The 22,377-nt window shown below is 33.9% G+C and overlaps 1 protein-coding gene across 7 annotated transcripts; it reads right to left on the reverse strand.

The window, feature by feature from the left end:
• Nucleotides 1-8,258: 8,258 nt before the first annotated feature.
• On the reverse strand, nucleotides 8,259-21,297 carry LOC128212966 (tripartite motif-containing protein 45-like). Of its 7 annotated transcripts, none has more exons than XM_052918385.1 (5): nucleotides 21,164-21,297; nucleotides 14,471-15,376; nucleotides 14,179-14,295; nucleotides 13,511-13,627; nucleotides 8,259-11,007 (listed from the first exon to the last, which is right to left on the reverse strand). In XM_052918385.1, the coding sequence occupies exons 2-5, from the start codon at nucleotides 15,372-15,374 to the stop codon at nucleotides 10,712-10,714; spliced, it is 1,434 nt and encodes a 477-aa protein (XP_052774345.1). In that variant the 5' UTR covers nucleotides 15,375-15,376; nucleotides 21,164-21,297; the 3' UTR covers nucleotides 8,259-10,711. The 7 variants fall into 7 exon arrangements, with proteins under 7 accessions (XP_052774345.1, XP_052774344.1, XP_052774347.1 ...); XM_052918384.1 differs by having other exon boundaries at nucleotides 21,159-21,297; XM_052918387.1 differs by having other exon boundaries at nucleotides 21,257-21,290.
• Nucleotides 21,298-22,377: the final 1,080 nt, after the last annotated feature.

The following is a 22,377-nucleotide window of genomic DNA, read 5'->3' on the forward strand; positions in this document are numbered from 1 at the left end:
TTTGAATTCTATTATTGATTTTGGTTTTTACTTTAAAGTGTTTCATACGTAACTTTTATGTTACGTAACACTTTAAAGTTGATACGTAACGACGGTTACGTGACAAATTATAACTAATAAACACTAATTAAGGCAACAGAAATTGCCAGTTTCAAACATCAGTTTGCAAGAATTGCAACAAACACACATCGTTTATTTAATATATGCTCGATTTATTTTGGTAAATAAACTGTTTTGGAAAATATCTCTGCTCGATTTATTTTGGAAAATAAACTGTTTTGGAAAATATTTCTTCTGTTGCTTTTAACTGATTTAACTGCCGATCTTTCAAATTTCGTTCATTATTGTTCACATAATTGTTATAAATGCATAGGTCTTTAACACCTTTTGGAATTTCACAAGATTTTATATTGATCTATTCGAACTTCACGGGATTTTTCACAGTTTTATGGAAGATATAACGTCATACTGAGCACTCATATTCAAGTAATTATTAACAAATTAAAAACTAATGAGTGATTAATTAAAAAAAAAATGTTTAAATCATGGTCCGTAAGATTCCGAAGATGGTCCGTAATGTCCCTAAATCTGGTCCGTAGTGTCCCTAAATCTGGTCCGTAATGTCTGGTCCGTAATGTCCATGGTCCGTAGTGTCCGTAATTCCTCTTATTATAACTGATGGTTAAAACGGGAAATTCAAATGAATAGTTGAACAAGTAAATAGAACTATTACACTGTATTTATTGCATGATTTGATTGTTTGCTTAAAAATAAATGGGGATTTATGTTATAATTATCAGACCAAGAGATCACCCTAGGGACCAAATCGCATTTACACATTTCTGACCATCGTGACATACATAAATCTGTATGTCTTGCGACTGTGAGTTCATCTAGATACAGAATAAATCATTAATATAGAACTGTCTAATGCCATAATGCACCTTTTACCGATTTCAGAGACTAGATACCACAGGATGATTTAGTGTACTTTTCTTGTTTTATTTTTAGGATAATTAAAAAAATTCTGCTACATTTAGTGAATTTAACCTCCTTATGAACCAGATCTTCAAAGAATTGAAAGCATTACAGATAATACAATTACTTTCCTGTTATATTAACTTGATCAACAAAAGTAAAATAAATGGTAACCTTATAGCGTCCACTGGACACTTATCAAAGTTTATGTTATGCTTGGAGGTCACAGCAAGCCAATAACATCGTTTTGACACTATTTTACCCTTGTGTCCATGATGTTGCGCTGTTATGATGGAAACGTCTGCAGCAAGCAACAGCAACATACATGTCGTATTATTTGGCCGATTGTCCAGAACTTTGTTAAGTTAACAACATGATTAACATTATCGTTGTTAGCTTATAACGTGGAATATTTGATGGTGTGTTGTATGTTTAGATATAAACAAGTACAACATCAGATCAGAGATTAAACTGCCAGAACAGTGACGATTTTGAAATTTAACAACGATGACGTTATCAATCTTGTTTACTTGAATAACAGTGAACAATTATACCTTTACAACAGCGATTGTACGCATGTTATAAGAATTGATCAAGTTCCTATATAAAGCACTATGGTACTCATTGTCAAGCGTGAGTTTTGATGTTTTATCGAGGACGTTGCGTTGTTATGAATGATTTTTGGACGTTTCAGGTTACATAATCAAGTATTGGTTTTATAACAATAATTTTAATCAAACTCTTATTTTATGCAGAATGGTACTCATTGTCAAAAACCTCGCGTTTGTTTTAAAAGTACTTCATTCACAGCGAATACCAAGGCAATGACAAACCTTTTCCGCTATACTCACCATCAATTACACTTACTTGTATCCTAGTTATATTGAAATTCACTGTGAAACATATCAGTGACGCAGCCACAAAAACAACAAATGATAATAGAAATGCTTAACTTGGTTGTTTTTGGCAGCTGTCGAAATACTGGAACACAGGCAAAAACTGGTTTGTCTTGCTGACACCAGTGAAATTGGATGGAGGGTGGTATCTGAGTATGAGAGCAACCCATTGGACGATGACTCGGATGATGAGAAGAAAATGTATAAAGCAGAAGTCCGAGCAGCCAGGAAGCTGAAGGCCGAGCGAGGCAAGCGGACCCGTACTCGCTTTTCCCCTATCTGAGGGAACCGGCACGCCAGACGCCACGTGCAACGCCGTCGTCCACCGCAAATGCAACAAAGCCGGGGTTGTGTTTCTTGTGCGGCAAGGCCGGGCATTGGAGGTTGGAGTGCCCTGGGAGCACAACCAGTGGAAATAATAAGATAAGTGAAGTTTTATGTTTGGATCAGAATGAGGATCAACTTGCAGTTAATCAGGTGAGTTTGGGAAATAATGCTACTTCTGTAAAGATGGAAGCACCGTCTGTTATTTCTCCAGTTGGTAGACTTAAGGAGCACATATGTCGGAATCCGTGGACCCATACATAGTAAGTACTGTTGAAAATGATTATAAATTGCCTTTTAAATCATTTCCGGAAGCAAAATGTATGAAAAAACAACAAATCTGCCAGGGAAAATCCTGATTTCGTATCAGATGAAATTGATCATTTGTTGTCAAAAGGAGTGATTAAGCAAGTAAATAACGTACCTACAGTTGTTAATTCACTCACAGTGGCGTTTGGAAAGGGAAAGAAGCCCAGACTGTGTTTGGATTGTAGACATATTAATCAACATTTGCATCTTTTCAAGGTAAAATTTGAAGATATAAAGGCTGCAGAATATTTGTTTAAGCCAGGTTCATAAGTATTTACCTACGATCTTAAAAGTGCATATCATCATATCGATATTTTTGAACCCAATAGATCTATTCTGGGATTTTCATGGGAAGTCGAAGGGCAGAAAAAGTATTTTGTATATGCTTCTCTTTCATTCGGAATCAAAACGGCAGGGCATATTTTTACTAAGACACTTCGTGTTGTAGTTAAATATCTCCGTTCAAAGTGACATAATATTGTGATGTTTCTAGATGACGGTATTGGTGGTAGTATTAATTATACTGACGCTCTAAAATCAAGTCAACAGGTAAAAATACATTGTTACGTTTTGGATTTCTCTTGGCGTCTGGGAAATGCAAGTGGGTACCTAGCAACGTAACCGAATGGGTACGTGCTAGATTTTATAGAAACTGTTTTTACATAAGGGAAGACAGGATTTGCATACTTGAGAGGGTTGTTGAAGAGGCTTTGAGCCAGGTAAGGTTAGATAAATTCCATCTACTTCCAGTTAGATATTTGGCGTCAATATTAGGACAAATATTATAGCTACAGTTTGTGATTGGCAACACAGTCCGTATGCAAACCAGGTGTATGTACAATTGTATACTAACTCGAGCTAGTTGGAATTCTCCAGTCATGGTATCGAATAAGGCTGTAAGAGGAATGAAATTTTGGCAGAAAAATGTTCGGAAGTTTAACAATGCTGGTAAGAGTATGTCGACTTTGAAAACCTGTGATTTTCAAATTTTCTGTGATGCTAGTGCAGAAGGTTATGGTGGTAACATGGAACATATTGATTCCGAGTTGAAAGATGTAAAAGTGAGCAGTAGGCTCCCAAAAGTGAGAGATAGTAGGCTCCCGGAAGTAAGCGATAGTAGGCTGCTTGAAGCGAGCAGTAGTAGGCTCCCGGATGTGAGCGGTAGTCGGCTCCCAGAAGTAAGTGATATTAAGCTTCCGGAAGTGAGCGGTAGTAGGCTCCCGGAAGTGAGCAGTAGTAGACTCTCGATATTGAAGTGTAAGAGCTTCCCGGAAGTAATTAGTAGTAGGTTCTTAGAAGTGAACGGTGGTATACCCTCGGAAGTGAGAGGTAGGAGGCTCCCGGAAGTGAGCCTTGGTAAGCTCACGGAAGTGAGATGTGGTAAGCTCTCGGATGTGAGCTGTGGTAAGCTCCCGGAAGTGAACGATAAAAGGCTCCCGGAAGTGAGCGGTAGTAAGCTCCCGGAAGTGAGCTGTAATAAGCTCCCGGAAGTGAGCTGTAGTAGGCTCCCGTAAGTGAGCGATATTAGGCTCCCTGACGTGAGCTGTAGTAGGTTTACAGAATTAATCAAAGGTAAGCTCTCTGAATTGTGTTCTTGTACGCTTCAAGAAGTAAGCATTAGTGAGTTTTCAAATGTTAGCAGGAGTAGTTAATCGGAAGCGAGTTTAAGTGGAAGTGAAAACCTAACAAAAACAATAAGCGGAAAGATCGCAATTTCTAACAATGGTTTTGTGGTAAGATCAGAAGAACAAGTAGTTGGTTCATGGTCTTTAAATGAAGGAACTAAGAGTTCCACTTGGAGGGAAACAGAAGTTGTTCAAAGCAGTGCTCATATATTGCAAATCATACAGTTAAAGTGTATTCTGACATTAAAAATGTAAAATAAATTTTGTTAAACGGAATAAAAAAGTGTGATATTCAGTCTATTGCTTCAGATTTACATGATTTCTGTGAGAAATTCAAAATAATATTAGTTCCAGAATGGATTCCACGTGTTTAAAAAAAGCTTACAATATCTGAGTCAAGCAGAGTCAAGGAAATTGAAGTAAAGTCAGTTTTATTTTGAACAAAGTCAATGAATTAACACGCATTAGTAATATTCAAATACAAAAACATGTCTTTGTTGAATAAATGACATTATGAGAACGAAAATAAGGCATACTTGCATGCTACAGTATCGAATTCAAGCTGCGCCAAGCAAAGTCTAGCAAAGCCTAGCAAAGTCAGATTTATTTTGAACAAAGTCGATATTTTAACACTCATAAGTAATATTCATATACAAAAGGATGTCTTTGTTGACTAAATTACTTTATGAGAACGAAAATTAGGCATACTTGCACGATATAATATCAAATTCAAGCTACGTCGAGCAAGGTCAAACAAAGTCTAGCAAAGCCTAGCAAAGCCAGATTTATTCTGAACAAAGTCAATTTATTAACACTTATAAGTAATATTTAAATACAAAAGGATGTCTTTGTTGAATAAATGGTTTGGATGATACAATATCTGAGTCAAGCAAAGTCATGTAAATTGAAGCAAAGTCAGTTTTATTTTGAACAAAGTCAATGAATTAACACGCATGAGTAATATTAAAATACAAAAAGATGTCTATGTAGATTGATTGACTTTATGATAACAAAAATAAGGCATATTTGCACGATACTCTATCTGAGTCTAGTAAAGTCAATGAAATTAGAGCTAAGTCAGTTTCATTTTGAATAATGTCGATGAATTATTGGCTCAACCAATAAAGAGCGGGGTGAGCGGGGCGGGACGGAATATTTTCACTGGCCGAGAAATACAGGCCACATTATGTAAGAGGTGTGAATATTCTCACGGGAGAGTGGCGAAGATGTGAATGCATTCAGTGGCCGAAAACTTGACAGCGGCCGGATGCGATGTTGTTTATGGCCTGTGTCAGTTAGGCCCTGTGCATTAAAAGACACCTTCAACCATTTGACACCTGACAAATGTCGTATTATGTGTGTTTCCGTAATTTACCGAGTTCCATACATGTCACCTTGCTTTGTTATTTAACTTTATATTTCTAAACCATACATAAACATTCGTATTTAACATTTTTAAAACAACATCAATTCCTTTCCATATACTCCTTACTTCTAAAAGTTCTAAAATTGTATATGGTAGAGTCTGACTCTATTGGTGAAGCACCTTTATTGCTTGTCTATCGTTTTTCGGCAAGCCTTTTCTTACAGGTGCGCACTTCTATTTTCAAGCAATCCTAAACAAATGTGTTTGTTGTACAGCTATATAAAATAGCTGATATAAACAACGCATAGCTAAATGTTTAGATATCCCTAATTTCTGAACCTAATTTGTTTCTTGTATCTTTAAATAAAAAATCGAGGGAATTGAAGGGGGGGGGGGATTAGCAAATTCACCACTAGATCAACCGACATGGGGGAATAAAATTAATCCTATTGACAGCCTCTTTCAAGTGATGTATGACTACTGATTAATGATGAATGCCAGGTGTTTTAATCTCCAACCGTTGATAGTTATCAACTTCTGTGTATTCAAATATTTTCATTTATGACAACAGTGCAATAAATAATCGATGGCTGCACAACAGCAGAATTAACCAGCAAACAGATACTTGATAGTAATGAAAATAAATGATACATAAAATTCAACACATTTATTTAGTTATTTTGCATACGTGTGCATTCCCCCCAAAAAATTATAACGTCAATTATTCAACAAAGACATCATTTTTTAATTTAAATCTTACTTATGAGGGTTAATTCATTGACTTTGTTCAAAATATATCTGACTTTTCTAGAATTTGCTTGACCTTGCTCGACGTGGCTTGAATTAGATATTATATCGAGAAAGTATGCCTTATTTTCGGTCTCATTAAGTCATTTAGTCAACAAAGACATCCTTTTGCATTTGAATATTACTTCTGAGTGTTAATATATTGACTTTGTTCAGAATAAATCTTACTTTGCTAGACTTTGCTTGACCTTGCACGACGTAGCTTGAATTTGATATTGTAGCATGCAAATATGCCTTATTTTTGTTCTCATAAAGTCATTTATTCAACAAAAACATCTTTTTGTATTTGAATATTACTTATGTGTGTTAATTCATTGACTTTGTTCAAAATAAAACTGACTTTGCTTCAATTTCCTTGACTTTGCTTGACTCAGATATTGTATCATGCAAATATCATGCAGATATGCCTTATTCTCGTTCCCAATAAGTCATTTATACGACAAAGTAATCTTTTCGGTATTTAATAACGATTACAAGTGCTACTAAACTGACTTTTAAAAAACAAACAAACTGACTTTGCTTGACTTTGCGAGGCTTTGCTAGGCTTTGCTTGACTTTGCTAGGCTTTGCTTGACTTTGCTAGGCTTTGCTTGGCTTTGCAGTATTTAGTAGGACCGCGGAACATGAGCATGCCGATATGTTGAGTAGATGCGGCGATAGTGATGACTGGTTTATTTCAGATAGTTGGTTTGGTTATATAGACAGCATATGAGGTCCACATACGGTAGATCGTTTCGCTTCATCAAGTAATAATATATGAAAGCGTTTTAACTCGAAGTAAACGAGTCTCATAAGCAGTGTGTGTTTGCTTATGTTTTTGCTAAGGGTGTGTTGAGACTGGTTTTGTTTTCTTGTGTTTTAAGGTTATTCTTGATTTCTTCTACCTTAGCCTTCAGATTATCACATTTTGGCCTCAGGTTGTCCAGCAATGCTTCATCGATATTTTTCATCTGGTAAATGATCTTCAGGAGTGCATTTTCTCTTTTGTCTAAGTATTTTTTGACCTCATCTCGACATCTTCTAAGTTTTGCAACCTCACTTTCACCCATATCTGCTACATTTGTACTAAGGTCTTGCTTGTTCTTGTCAACGTCCGACGCACACTCATCAATGTCTTTAAATAACTTAGGCCTTAGGTCGTCCAGCAATGCTTCATCGATATTCTTCATCTGGTCAATAATCCCCAGGAGTGCATTTTCTCTTTCCTCAAAATATTTATTGACCTCATCTCGACATCTTCTAAGTTTAGAAACCTCACTTTCACTCATCTCTGCTATTAACGTCTTGTTCTTCTCAACGTCAGAAACACACTTATCAATGTCTTTAAATAACTTAGCAATGGCGTTATCGATGTCGCCATACTCTGGGCCATCCTTGAAAGCTTGGGAAATATCTGAGATGACATCAACATGGCATGATCGATGGTTCTGCACTACACAGGTTCCGCAATTCAGGGTCTGGTGGATGGGGCAGAAGTATTTGATGAACATTTTGGATGGATCTCACACGGTTCTATGTATTCATCGTCATCGCCGCTCATTGAAGTAGGCATGTTGGATTTGTCAAGGAGTGCATGTGATCTAGTCATTTTCGGTTTCTTGTGCACACTTGCGCAGTTTGAACAGAGGAACTCTTTACAGACAGTACAGTGCGCCTCAGCAGCGAGGGTTTCCACATCTTGGGAGCAGGGTTGACAGTAGGTTGTGTCAACGGCAGATGTTCTTAGCTGTAGTTTCTTTCCGGGGACTTTCATTGTCTAGTATCCGAAGTTAAAAACAAAGTAATATAAAGGCAAACATTGTGTTGTTACAGTAGCATTGTGTGTCTGTTACTATGTGAAAATGCTAAATTAGAGCTACATACTATTCACATGCATATATATACAAAGCTATCATCAGCAAAGATAAACTGCTCATCACTGTTGTAAATAAGTCTAGTTGAGTTTTTGAACATTTTATTAAACATTTTTAAAATTGATCTTAAAAATTAGGTTTAAACATCAAAGCATATATGAATCAAGAAAATGCTGACTTTATAATAACTGAGGCAAATTGCAATTGGTTTTTTTTAAAACACTGATTTTTTTTTCTGACGAACGAAATTTTAATCTAGTCCATAGCACTAATGTTCAAATCCAAAACAATGAATTTCTTCTGACAAACGAAAGTATAATCTAGTCCATAGACAATAATGTTCAAATCCAAAAACAATGAATTTCTTCTGACAAACGAGAGTATAATCTAGTCCATAGCCACTAACGTTCAAATCTATGTCACTTAATAAAGTTACTGATAAAATTAAAATGTTTGTATTAGTTATAAAACAATATTTTATTGACTAAATGTTTGAAAAAAATCGTTCTTCAACAATAATTTGAATGTTTCTAAATTTTAATAAATAATGTTTAAGGATGTAAGAAGGGCACATATTAATGTCGATATCGGAGAAAAAATGAATAGAAAACACTGGAATGCACCATTTCATATATACAATAGTCAAAAATATGTTTGGGAAGACACCCCATCGTCAAATAATAATAACATGGCTTTTTAGGTTTTCGGGGTTGGGACGTTTCGCCACAAAGTGTCTTACACCTACATTACGTTACTCTTATTAAATAAGTATTGAAAATAAAAGTATACCTGTTTGCATGAAAAATACTATTTCTAATATCTAATGATTAATCCATCGCCGGTTAATAAGAGTTTCAAATAATTAAGAAATTGTTATACTTAAGATGTTTCATTGGTAAACTCCATTGAAGCGATATAATCTATATTGAAATATCTACTACTCAACATTTTAAGCTTAGGTCTATCATTAATTTAAGGGTCGGCAGCGATGCAAAAGTCGATTGAGGGACCAAATATTTTTTAGTTTTAAGGTTCAATATTTAACAAATATGACTCAAATATCCGATGCAACATGAAAAGCTGGATTTAGGAGTTGCAAATTTTGTACGAAATAATATTCTATCAGATTTCCAAACAAAAAGCATTCAAGTTTTCCAGGAAAAGTCAAAATTATCGGAACTGCCGAATTAACAATATATTGTGGTTTTGTTTTAATTGCAGCTATTTAAAAAAAAAATATATATGCATTTTTGTAACATGGAAATGAATTTCATCCACGAAATTTCATTATATTTCTGAATAACTGTTTTATTTGACAATATAGCATCAAGATCTCTCAAGACATTGTTGAATAGGTAGTCTGGGGCTACGAAGTTCTAATGACGACAGACATTTCCGTAATAATGTGAATGTTTTTTTATCCAAAATCTGTTAAACTATTTTTTTAAATATTTGTTTAACTCCTAACTAACCCAAAACATGTCGCCAAGAATAAATGTTTCACTCCCAAAAAAATCGTTCCTCAAAGCTAAATCAAACATCTATTTTATTAAAGTTTTAGTTTTTGACCTTCCCCACCCACTTTTTCATCGCTGCCGGCCCTTAACCGTACGTTTAACTTTGAGTAATTAGATCTTTAGAAATGTAAATAACAAACTATACTGTACTGTTTACGAACAAAAAATCAATGCAAAACGAATACAAGACGTATCATACATATGCACTAAAATACGTAACGGGACCCGAAAGAACGAACATCCTAATGCATTTTATAAGCAGAACCCATTATGAATAAATGTTGTAAAATTAAAATCCAAGCTAAAAAAGTTTTTTAAGGTTAACTTTGGGTTCTGTATCATCTAAAGAAATGAGATCCAGTAAAAGAGGAAGTAAAATGAATTTCAAATGTGAAATTTCTCTGATAGGAAACTATGTCACGATAACAAAATAGCTATAACAAGAGTTTTTCCCTTTTTAGTGACTTTATCAAAAATTGTGTTTTCTCAACCATGCTTAAATCCCCATAGCCCCATACTTCATATGCATTAAAAAAAATAGGTACTAAAGTGTTATAAAATAGTTTAAAGTGACAATCTAATAGCAAACATTGGTTAAATACAAACTAAACAAAGCTTTTCTTGCTTGTTGAAATACAAGTAATTTTGCTTTAACAGAACGTCTGTTGTTTTTAAAAAACACCAAGGTATAAGCACATCTTATGAGACGATATAATTATCAACAGAGACAAATGAATAATGATTTTTAGTGTATATATTAATCGACAAAATACATAGATCGTTGTAATAACTGATGTTTAGTAATTATCTAACATAATACCTCGTCAGTTCCAACATAACAGATTAAACATCATAACTATTAAGTTAACAAATAGTATCGGCTTCACGATAAGTGTTGTTTAATTAATGGGTTTACAATAATAAATACAAATACTTTTACACCAATAACGCAGGATAAATTAGTATCTATACATTTTGAGATATTCTTCCGAGGCTTTCTATGATTGATTATAACCATCGGAGGGGTCTTTGTCATCTATTTGTTCCAGGCTCTCGATACGCTGGTCGCAACCTTTCGATGTTGGTGGTCATTACGGTACCGAGAATCATTTCGGGTTTCGGGTCTACTGCCTTTTTCGAATTCGTTATGAGGCGTCTTAAAGCCCCGTTCTTTGCATTGGGGCCGACCGTGTCGCCTGTCGCGGCGTTCTCGTTTGGAGGTATTGTGTGACGACTGGCGCTGACCCATCCCCTCCTCATTCGCCACCCACTTCTGGTAGGCAACTCCGTCCGGCCAATACATGGTTTCATCTATAATACGCTCTAGTTCATCTGGAACAAATATTGTTGTAGAGCAACTTATCATAGTGCCAGTTTCTAACTTAAATTTAAAGTTTTCTTCATTAAAATACGATTTTAGGAAAAATCTGTGAGCTTCTGTTTTCATTAATTTCAATATCAAAGTATAGCGGGTAGAGCCAGGCGGTGCACCTTAACGACCTCTAATAATCTTTGCTTTATCACCAAACACATCTTCATAAAACTAAAGAATATTGGTGGTTTTATTGTCAACATTTACTGAGATTCCAGAAAACAAGAGGCCCAAAAGGGCCTATGCTCAACTGGCATGGCTCTTGTGGCCATTTTCAATCCAGAGCAAGTACGTTTGAGTAATAGGCAACAGATATATAGTTCACTTTTAGTGTTTGGGTTAGCTGAAAACGCTGCACGTTCAACATCTGTGGACAGGAAGTGTTGTAAGCAGATTAGTTGCATGAGCTATTTTAATATGTGCCAAGTAAAGGTAATCTGAGGGTAAAAAATATTTGCTTTCAAAACCGTACTCATCGTCAAAATTTCATTTCTGTAGCTTTACAAATAAAAAGTCGGTCAAAGGTCAAATTCAAGGACATCCGAGGACAACATTAATGCTTGTTTGCAAAACTGTTCACATGGTCAAAATTTCATTACTGTAGCTTTAAAAAATAATAAATAAGTCAAAAGGGGTGGGGCCAGCTTTTGCACAAGGGGCATTATTTCAAATGTTTTCAATTGCATCATATGATGCTCCACAACAAATATCAAAGGTATGGGCCTTGTGGTTTGAAACAAGAAGATTTTGAAAATATTTCTTAAATAAGTAAAATAAGGAAAATTGTGACACCCAGGGCAGTGCCAGTTTTGACCCAAGGGGCACAATTTGAACAACGATGGTAGTGGACCACTAAATAAAGCCTTGTTCAAAATAGCAAGGATTTGCATAGTGGTTTCAGACAAAAAGGTTTTTAATATTTCCCAATTTAAGGGGGGCGGGGGAGTCCGTCCCTTACAAAGAAAAGAGAACCCTGGGCCTCCGTCGAGGTCGTTTGCATTTGCCGCACTGGTAATGACCAGTAATGACCCCAGGGGCATAATTTGAACAAACCTTCACAAGCAATTGTGACTTTACATGTAAATTTGGCTAAAAAAGACTTAGCTTAAAATAGCATTCTTTATAATTTCAAGACCCATAATCCAGGCATGTATCGGCAGATCTGGCTGGTTTTCAAAAGGAACCAAGTTCTAATGGATATCTAAATACTGTACAAGTTTCATCGAGACACAATCAAAAATGAAGACTGTATCATGTTCACAAGCAATTGTTTACAGACGACCTGATTTTTTAATACTTTCAAGGCCCATAATCTAGGCATGCATGGTCAGATCAGGCAGGTTTTCGAAAGACTGTATCGTGTTCACAAGCTAGTGTTTACACAATAGCATTTTTTATACTATCAAGGGCCATAATCTTGGCATGCATGGGCGGATCTGGCTGGTTTTCGAAAGGAACCGAACTCTAATAGATATCTAAATACTGTACAAGTTTCATCGAGATACAATCAAAACGGAAGACTGTATCGTGTTCACAAGCTAGTGTTTACACAATAGCATTTTTTATACTATCAAGGGCCATAATCTAGGCATGCATGGGCGGATCTGACTGTTTTTCGAAAGGAACCGAGCTCTAATAGATATCTAGATACTGTACAAGTTTCATCGAGATACAATCAAAAATGAAGACTGTATCGTGTTCACAACCAATTGTTTACACAATAGCATTTTTTATACTATCAAGGGCCATAATCTAGGCATGCATAGGCGGATCTGGCTGGTTTTCGAAAGGAACCGAGCTCTAATGGATATCTAGATACTGTTCAAGTTTCATTGAGATACAATCAAAAATGAAGACTGTATCTTGTTCACAAGCAATTGTTTACAGACGCACGGACGCAAGAACGCACGTACGCACGGACGAACATACTACGTACACATTACCATCGCATAAGCTCTTCTGGCCTTTGGCCAGTAAAGCTAAAAATTAAATAAAGTAGAAACAACCACGATAGTATAATATAATAAACATTTAGTACAAGTTATGATTAAAAAATAGGGAAACTTACCATAACCCCCATATTTTCATTATAATGGGATTAAATAATAAATGTACACACCATTAGTTTAATTTTCAAATAATTAAAAGTAACTTAAAGTAGTTCACGTTATTTTGTATGAACCTTCGTAAACACGTCCGAATAAAAAGAAATTGTCATTAAAACCAAAAAAGTAAAAACATGGTGACTGTAAAGTTACAATGGTATTGTATTATACCACGAAGATTACACCCAAATGAAAAACGAACAAAGGTGTTTTTATCTGTCTTATTATAGGTGAAGGGATGCTATAATTACCATAACGTGTAATTATAAACCTGATGACATTTATACATTAAAGAATTCCACACATTCTCATTTTATTTATCATTGAATATTAAATATATAAAGGGAAATTCAGTTACCATCTGTGGAAGGTAATTCTTCCCTCTCAGTGTGTATATTTGTGGATCGTCCTGTTACCATGGTTTGGCCGGCGCTCTTCTCTTCATATAAAGAATGTTGAAGTCCAACGCACTCGCCTGCCAATAAGATTTATTTAATTGTATTCAGATTGTACCTCTTTGTTAAAGATAATTTAGATGTATGTTTCGTATAAGAATATTCTAAAATTATTTTAAACTTATTTAATATAACAACGATTGTGAAACAAGCTATTGCAACTTATATTAATCACTCTCATTGGCACGATGTTGTGCGAGAGTCTTGTGTTGTGGGGGGGGGGGGGGACCGGAGTACCCGAAAAAAAACCACTTGTCCGGCTTGATGACCACTAACCAAAGTCACATGCGCCCAGGCCGAGGTTCGAACCCGGTCGCCTTGGTGAAAAGCGAGTGCGCTAACCACTGCGCTAACCGGACAACCGTACTTTATAATTGAAAGTTGAAACATATTGTACCCACACAACATAACACCTAAAAAGTGTCAACACTTATGCTCTTCTATGACACTCATGAATTAAAATACGATCTTACACAATCAACAAATTTCCCCTGTTTCATTAGTACATGCTATGTTTTTTAAACATAAATATATTATACATAAATAGACTCATATAGGGCAAGTCGTATACCATCTGTGACAGGTAATTTGTCCCTCTCAGTCTGGATAATTGTGGATTGTCCTGTTGCCATGGTTTTGCCAACGCTTTTCTCTAGATATAAAGAATGTGGAAGTCCAATGCTCTCACCTGGCAAATGTATACATATAAAGGTACTAAAGACATTTGATATTAGGAGTTAAAATATCGCCTTTACCTTTCAAAACGACACATCAGAAGTGTCGACAAACTGGTGCTATTCGCGTATTGGGTTAATACATATATAATAATACATAAATTACTGAGGTAAAATATTCATTTTTACTTGGTGTATTTTGAGCATCAATGACTCCTTTCTCCACACGACCAAGGCCGGTATTGGATGCCATCAGCCTCTCCGTGGCCGAGTCCTTTTTGAATTTGTATTGATGAATGGTATTTTGCATGCTAATGTTAGCAAGAGCGGTCTGTAATACTTCAAGAACTTTTTTAGCCCGTTTCACCTCAATAAACAACTGGACGTTGTTGTGTTCATGTGTTGCAATGTTATTCTTGATTTCTACTACCTTAACCTTAAGGTTATTACATTTTGGCCTCAGGTTGTCAAGTATTGCTTCATCATTTTTTTTCATATTTTCTATTATCAGCATGAGTGATTTTTCTCTTTCGTCGAAGTAATTGTTGACCTCATCGCGACATCTTTTTAATTTAGAAATCTCACTTTCACCCATCTCTGCCATTAACTTCATATTCTTCTCAATGGTAGTCGCACAATCATCAATGTCTTTAAATAATCTAGTAATTGCTTTATCGATGTCTCCATACTCTGGACCATCCTTGAAGGCCTTGGATATTTCTGATATAACATCAACATGGCAGGATCGATGGCTCTGCACTACACAGTGTCCACAATTCATTATCTGATGCGTTTGGCAGAAGTATTTGATGAACTCTTTTGGATGGGTCTCACAAGGTTCTGTGCACTCAAATTCATCTTGGTCTCCCTTGTCCCTTGTTAAGGGTGGCATATTTGATTTGTGAAGGAGAGAATGTGTTCTGGTTATTTTCAGTTTGCTGTGTACACTTGCACAGTTTGAGCAGAGGAACTCTTTACATACAGCACAGTACGCCTCAGCAGGTAGGGTATCTCTATCCCGGGAGCAAGGTTGACAGTAGGTTTTGTCAACAGCAGATGTCTCCAGCTGTAGTTTCTTTCCTGGAACCGCCATGTCTAGTATGCAAAATGTTTAATATTAAGGCAAATAAGGCATGGGCACTTGTAATTTTCTATGTCTTGTCTATACTTGCGCAGATGGAGCATAAACCCTTAACAAACAATATAGTATGCATCAGGAGGAGAGGTTTCACAATCCTGGGAGCCGGGTTGACAGCAGATTGTCCGTTACGATGTGAAAATGTTAAATTATAGCTACACATTATTTTTTTTACAAAAAATACTTAAAAAGGATAATCTTCGCATCACTGTTATTTTATTTAAACCGATTAATACATTAAAACAATGATAACAGTCAAAATGACAAGTGCACCTTCCGAACATTCTTTTAAAGATTTTCAATTGATCCTTAAAAATAACAGCAAGCATAAAGCAAGAGAACTTTGATCTTATTATACTTTAGGCGAATTGAATTTATATTTTTTTCAAAACAATAAATTTATTCTGAAAGGCGGAAGTTTAGTGTAGTCCAAAGACATTCCGTTAAACTAGTGTCATTGTATAAGTTAATGTTAATGAAAATATTGATATATGTTTGAACATGTGTACATGCAATCTAAAAAAAACAATCGGTTGACAGGTAAAATATCCAACAAATGGCTTTACTTTTGATTTTTTGTTTATTTTATAGATCCAATATCAACCCTAAAAGCCATGTTAATCATTGATTTCACCATATTCTGTTGTAATCCATATCGTATATATGTTGATTTTTTTAAAGAGTATATTTAATTGAATGAGATAAGTATTCACAAGCTGATTAAGGTGGAGTCACCCCCGACGCAGCTTCAACGCTTTACAACACAGACGTGCACAATTGCATATATATGTATAATGGCCAGTCATATTTGAGGGGAAGACACCCAAACCCCAATGATAACATAATGATAATGTTTGTTTATCGGTTCTGGGGTTTGGAGGTTCAGAACAAGTTTCGACCCGAAGGTGCGCCCCCTCTAACACCAACAGTACGTTACTCTTATTAAGATGGTAATAAGAATAAGAATTTGAAGAACATATATGCATGTAATAAGACAGCGCTGACATTATAAAAATTCAACATTGTTAAAATATATTAATATGTTTTTCAAACACTTCAATGATTTGAAAAGTATATTTAAGACAATAAATCTAAATCAATACATTCGCTCGTTGGAAGTTTAACGTACAAATATAAAAAAAAAAACAAATTGTAAAACTTGTGATTGTTTAGTGGACTCTATTGAAGCGAATTGATCTATTTCGAAATATCTTTGTATTCGACCTTGTAGCTAATGTTTATCATTGATTTAAGCATACTTTGGACCTCATATCAGTAGATCTTGAGAAGTTTAGGTAACAGAATATAATTGAAAACATTTATTACTTGTATACATGTATAAATGTTTTTAAATTGAAATTCATACTAAAAGAAAGTTTATGGTTACCTTGTATGTTCTTGTGCCGTCTTAAATAATTAGATCCCGTGAATGAGAAAGAATTGAATTTGAAATGGTATAATACTCTGATAATATGTTACGATTATAAAATATACAGTACTGTTAAGACCAAACTTGACAGTTAGTGAACTTCTTGTTCACTATCAGTTCACCATCAGTGCACTTCGTAGTGCACTAGGGTAAGACAAGGGGAAGACCAGGGAAAGACTAAATGCAGACAAGGGGCTGACCAGATAAGGTTTATTCAGTCTATAATAAAGGCTATCTTTAACTTAGAATGATGGGTGTAGTTTAAACAGATCTTTTAATGTTAATAAATTTATAGAGAATACTTATAATCCATTTGGACCTTTCATGTAAATGATATAGATTTATTAAATTAAAAAACTGATGTTTTATAAAAAAGAAATTGTCAAACAAAGATATTTAAATGTTTTTGTTTTTGTTTTCTTTATTAATATGCATTGCATTATTTTGATATTAATTGATAGGTATAATGATATAACTTTGGTTCTGGGTTAAAGGGTTTCATCTTCAAACACTTAATGATGAAATGAATTCATAAGTCTTTATTTTAACAATAACAATACGTTTTACAAGGTGATAATAAAGTTGTTCGTTATTTAAAATAGGTAATCATCAAGGTTCATACCTTATTGTTCCAAGCTCAAACTGTGAAATTGTTGTGCCATTGTTGATTCATTCAAAGGTTATATAAACCAAGATTTTCTTCCATCTATTCTAAAACTTATAATTTTATGTTTATTTTTGTTTAACAAATGTATTGTGATTTAAGGTGACAGCCTTACAGCAATCATTATCAAATAAGTACAACATTAATTACTATAGTACATTTTCTAAATTGTACCCAGATTTATTGATTGCATTTCTAATTTGAAACACATAATAGATAAACATATATTTTAGAAGTTTTGTATAATTGGTTCTGCTGCTTCATTATTAAATGAAATACTATCCATTGAAGGCTACACTAAGCCTTCTTTAAGACCCCCCATAGTACACAATTCTGTGTATTGATCTTTATCTTTATTGCCTCCTGCTGTCTTTTAAATCTCAGATCTGTCAGTGTTTGACTTACTGTTTCATTTTGATAACTTTTTAAATCATATTAAAAGCATTATAACAATGCTTTAGAGTAAGAATAAGAGTAATGTTAGTTATTATTAATAATATCCCATTTATATGATTTATATCCTACAACATAAATGTAATGTTACTTTATTTGTTTATTATTTACTTCTCATCATTCAAATTAATACATTGGCTATGCACATATTGTTTATGCAAGAATTGGTTGTGTATTAATAGGACAATGCTATGTTCTACTCTAAATGGTGTCACCTCCAACTGGCCCCGAGCCAATAAACAAATACACAGGAAATTGGCCCCTGCAATGACACTAGTGCAATAAACAAGGGATACACAGCAGAGAATTAACATGACAATCTTCTTAAAACTAGGCAACTCAATATCTTTTTACAAATTTGGTTTAAGAGAAGAGATGTTAACAAATATGTTTTTATAAAAGATGGAAAATAGTTTATATTTATTTATTATATTTTGCAATTGCATTATAAATAAAAAAAACACACTATTTCTTTAGGACACTTTTCATCATTTGTTAATCAAATTGTTAAGAGTAGAGATATTTAATTTTAACCATGCATATCATGTATTTTAACATCAAATAGCAAGTTAAGTAGGAACTCATATTCATTGTAATGCCTGGTTAATGGTTGGATGCATAGGATAATTCCCTTTTTTTGCCATTTTTAAGTTATCACAGCAGGGTTCCTGATACTTCCTGTGTATTGTTTATTGTCCCGACCTATTGGGGCTAACATTGTTACAATGGGTAATCTCATTACAAAAGTATAAATAAGCATTTTATCATTTTCTGAAATTCAAATTTAATGCCTGGTTAGTGGGCCAATTGGTAGGATAATTCCCGTTAGTGCTCTTTTTATAGATAAAGATAAATAGATACATTCAGTATCAAATGCTCAAACTAGGCTTTTAAGATGTTTATTTATGAAAAGTAATGAAATTAATCGTGAATATAGTTACGTAACATCGTTACAGGAAAGTTACAGACAATTGCAATATCATCTAGATTAGTATTTATAAACTTTTTGATGAAGTTATAATGTAATGCATATATGAAAAATCTGTTTCTGAAGAAATAGCCTGAGCTTCTATTTTTAAATCTAATTAAGGCAAGGTATTTTTTTTCAACACTGCATGCATTTTTTTCTACTTTTAAATTACAATTACCTTTTTTATCATAAACATTGGTTTTGCATTCACTGTTTGAATATATAATAGCGCTGTTCACTTATATACTTAGGATTCAGAATTATTATTTTGTAATCACTAATTGACTTTAATTAAATGTCTGAATTACCAAAACAAATGTTTGGATGTTACAATAGTAGCACAATTATATTGATAACACCCCTATTTTCAAATATTGGCTTACAAAGAATATTTATTGGATTTATTTAAGAAATGTTTTATTCTTATTTCACCTACATTAGAATTAAAAAGTTGACAAATATGACCAGTAAACCCCTTGTCTTTAGTTACTGGCCCATTAAATGATGATCATCATAAAGTCATCAATAAATGCAGTATACTAAAATGTTTTATCACAAGTTAATCTGTAGAGGAAATGATCTTATCAGTTAAATTAAATCAATATAGTAAGGCCAATCTGAGTGGACCAGGAAAATCTATACTGGCTTATCTAATAAACTACAGACTACATTAGTTTATCCATAGTGCACAAATTGTTCACTACTAGTGCACTCCTAGTGAACAAGAGTGTAAAGTTTGGTCTTAACAGTACTGTATATAAAGGAGTTATTTCCTTTTTCCGAAGCTATATTTATGCAGCATATGGGTCAAGTTTGTTTTAAGCTAGAGCACAAGCCTGTCGTATGACCCCGGACTGAACAACAATACATATATATATATATATAGGCTGTGGACTAACCCACACATTGAAAGTTTTCGTACGCAATATTTTTGTCTTATTCATTTTGTCCTAATGTCTTTATGTAATTTGTCCTTCTTAATAAACAAACACAAAACAGTTACTGATCGATCTCCGTTGAGCATTTGTTAGCAAAAGGAAGCCTTAAACATGCATTTATCAAAGATCCTTAACAAGTGACCTATTTTGATTTATAATAATTTGAATGTTTCTAAATTTAAATAAATAATGTTTTAATCAGAGGATGTAAGAAGGGGCACTCCGACGCAGCCTAACCCCTTAACCTGTCCAAGGGAACATATTAATGTCGATATCGGAAAAATAATGAATAGAAAACACTGGAATGCACCATTTCATATATACAATAGTCAAAAATATGTTTGGGAAGACACCCCATCGTCAATTAATAATAACATGGCTTTTTAGGTTTTCGGGGTTAGGACGTTTCGCCACAAAGTGTCTTACACCTACATTACGTTACTCTTATTAAATAAGTATTGAAAATAAAAGTATACCTGTTTGCATGAAAAAAAAATATATAATCTATATTGAAATATCTACTACACAACATTTTAAGCTTTTGTCTATCATTAATTTAAGGGTCGGCAGCGATGCAAAAGTCGATTGAGGGACCAAAATTTTTAAGGTTTTAAAACATTAACTTCTTTTTAGTTTTAAGGTTCAATATTTAACAGATATGACTCAAATACCCGATGCAACATGAAAAGCTGGAATTAGGAGTTGCACATTTTGTACGAAATAATATTTTATCAGATTTCCAATCAAAAAGCATTCACGTTTTACAGGAAAAGTCTTAAAACAAAAATAATATTTTTGTGAGTCAAATTTATCGGAACTGCCCAATTAACAATATATTATGGCTTTGTTTTGATTGCAGCTATTAAAAAAAATATATGCATTTTTGTAACACGGAAATTAATTTCATTATATTTCTGAATAACTTTTTTATTTGACAATATATCATCAAGACCTCTCAAGACATTGTTGAATAGGTAGTCTGGGGCTACGAAGTACTAATGACGACAGACCTTTCCGTAAAAATGTGAATGTTTTTTTTTATCCAAAATCTGTTAAACTATTTTTTGAAATACTTGTTTAACTCCTAACTAACCCAAAACATGTCGCCAAGAATAAATGTTTCACTCCCCCAAAAAAATCGTTCCTCAAAGCCAAATAAAACATCTATTTTATTAACGTTTTAGATTTTGACCTTACCAACCCACTTTTTCATCGCTGCCGGCCCTTAACCGTACGTTTAACTTTGAGTAATTAGATCTTTAGAAATGTAAATAACAAACTAAACTGTACTGTTCACAAACAAAATCAATGCAAAACGAATACAAGACGTATCAGATGCACTTTCATCGTGAGTGAGAAGCAGTATAAACGAATTTCAATGACCAAAAGAACCCCAATACACTAGTTGTTAGTCTTTGTTAAAGGACAAACTTTCTACTGAGGGAAACAACTTTACAAACATTGAGACTAAAAAACGTAATGGTGCACTAAAATACGTAACGGGACCCGAAAGTACGAACATCCTAATGCATTTTATAAGCAGAACACATTATGAATAAATGTTGTAAAATTAAAATCCATGCTAAAAACGTTTTAAGATCAGCTTTTGTATTCTGTATCATCTAAAGCAATGAGATCCAGTGAACGAGAAAGTTAAATGAATTCCAAATGTGAAATTTCTCTGATTGGAAACTATGTCACGATAACAAAATAGCTATAACAAGAATTTTACCTTTTTTAGTGACTTTATCAAAAATTATGTGTTTTCTCAACCATGCTTAAATCCCCATAGCCCCATACTTCATACGCATTAAACAAAATAGGTACTAAAGTGTTATGAAATAGTTTAAAGTGACAATTTAATAGCAAACATTGGTTAAATACAAACTAAACAAAGCTTTCCTTGCTTGTTGAAATACAAGTAATTTTGCTTTAACAGAACGTCTGTTGTTTTTTAAAAAAACACCAAGGTATAAGCACATCTTATGAGACGATATAATTATCAACAGAGACAAATGAATAATGATTTTTAGTGTATATATTAATCGACAAAAGACATAAATCGTTGTAATAACTGATGTTTAGTAATTATCTAACATAATACCCCGTCTGTTCCAACATAACAGATTAAACATAATCACTATTAAGTTAACAAATAGTATCGATTTCACGATAAGTGTTGTTTAATTAATGGGTTTACAATAATATATACAAATACTTTTACACCAATAACGCAGGATAAATTAGTATCTATATATTTTGAGATATTCTTCCGAGGCTTTCTATGATTGATTATAACTATCGGATGGGTCTCAGTCATCTATTTGTTCCAGGCTCTCGATGCACCTTCCGATTATTCTTTTAAACATTTTCAATTGATCTTTAAAAGTCACAGCAATTGTAAAGCAAGAGAATGTTGATCTTATTATAATTTACTACGTTACTCTTATTAAGATGGTAATAAAAATAAGAAGTCGAAGAACATTTATGCATGAAATAAGACA

The sequence above is a fragment of the Mya arenaria genome, chromosome 13 (genome assembly GCF_026914265.1).
Source record: "Mya arenaria isolate MELC-2E11 chromosome 13, ASM2691426v1".
NCBI classification, from domain to species: domain Eukaryota; kingdom Metazoa; phylum Mollusca; class Bivalvia; order Myida; family Myidae; genus Mya; species Mya arenaria.

Bases quoted from the DNA above. Each gene is read 5' to 3' on its own strand.
- LOC128212966 (XM_052918382.1), bottom strand. The intron at 13,628-14,178 runs GTATACGACTTG...TCTTATTGGCAG, and splicing joins CAAATTACCTGTCACAGATG to GCGAGTGCGTTGGACTTCAA. The intron at 11,008-13,510 runs GTAACTGAATTT...TATTTGTTCCAG, and splicing joins AGAATTACCTTCCACAGATG to ATGAACTAGAGCGTATTATA.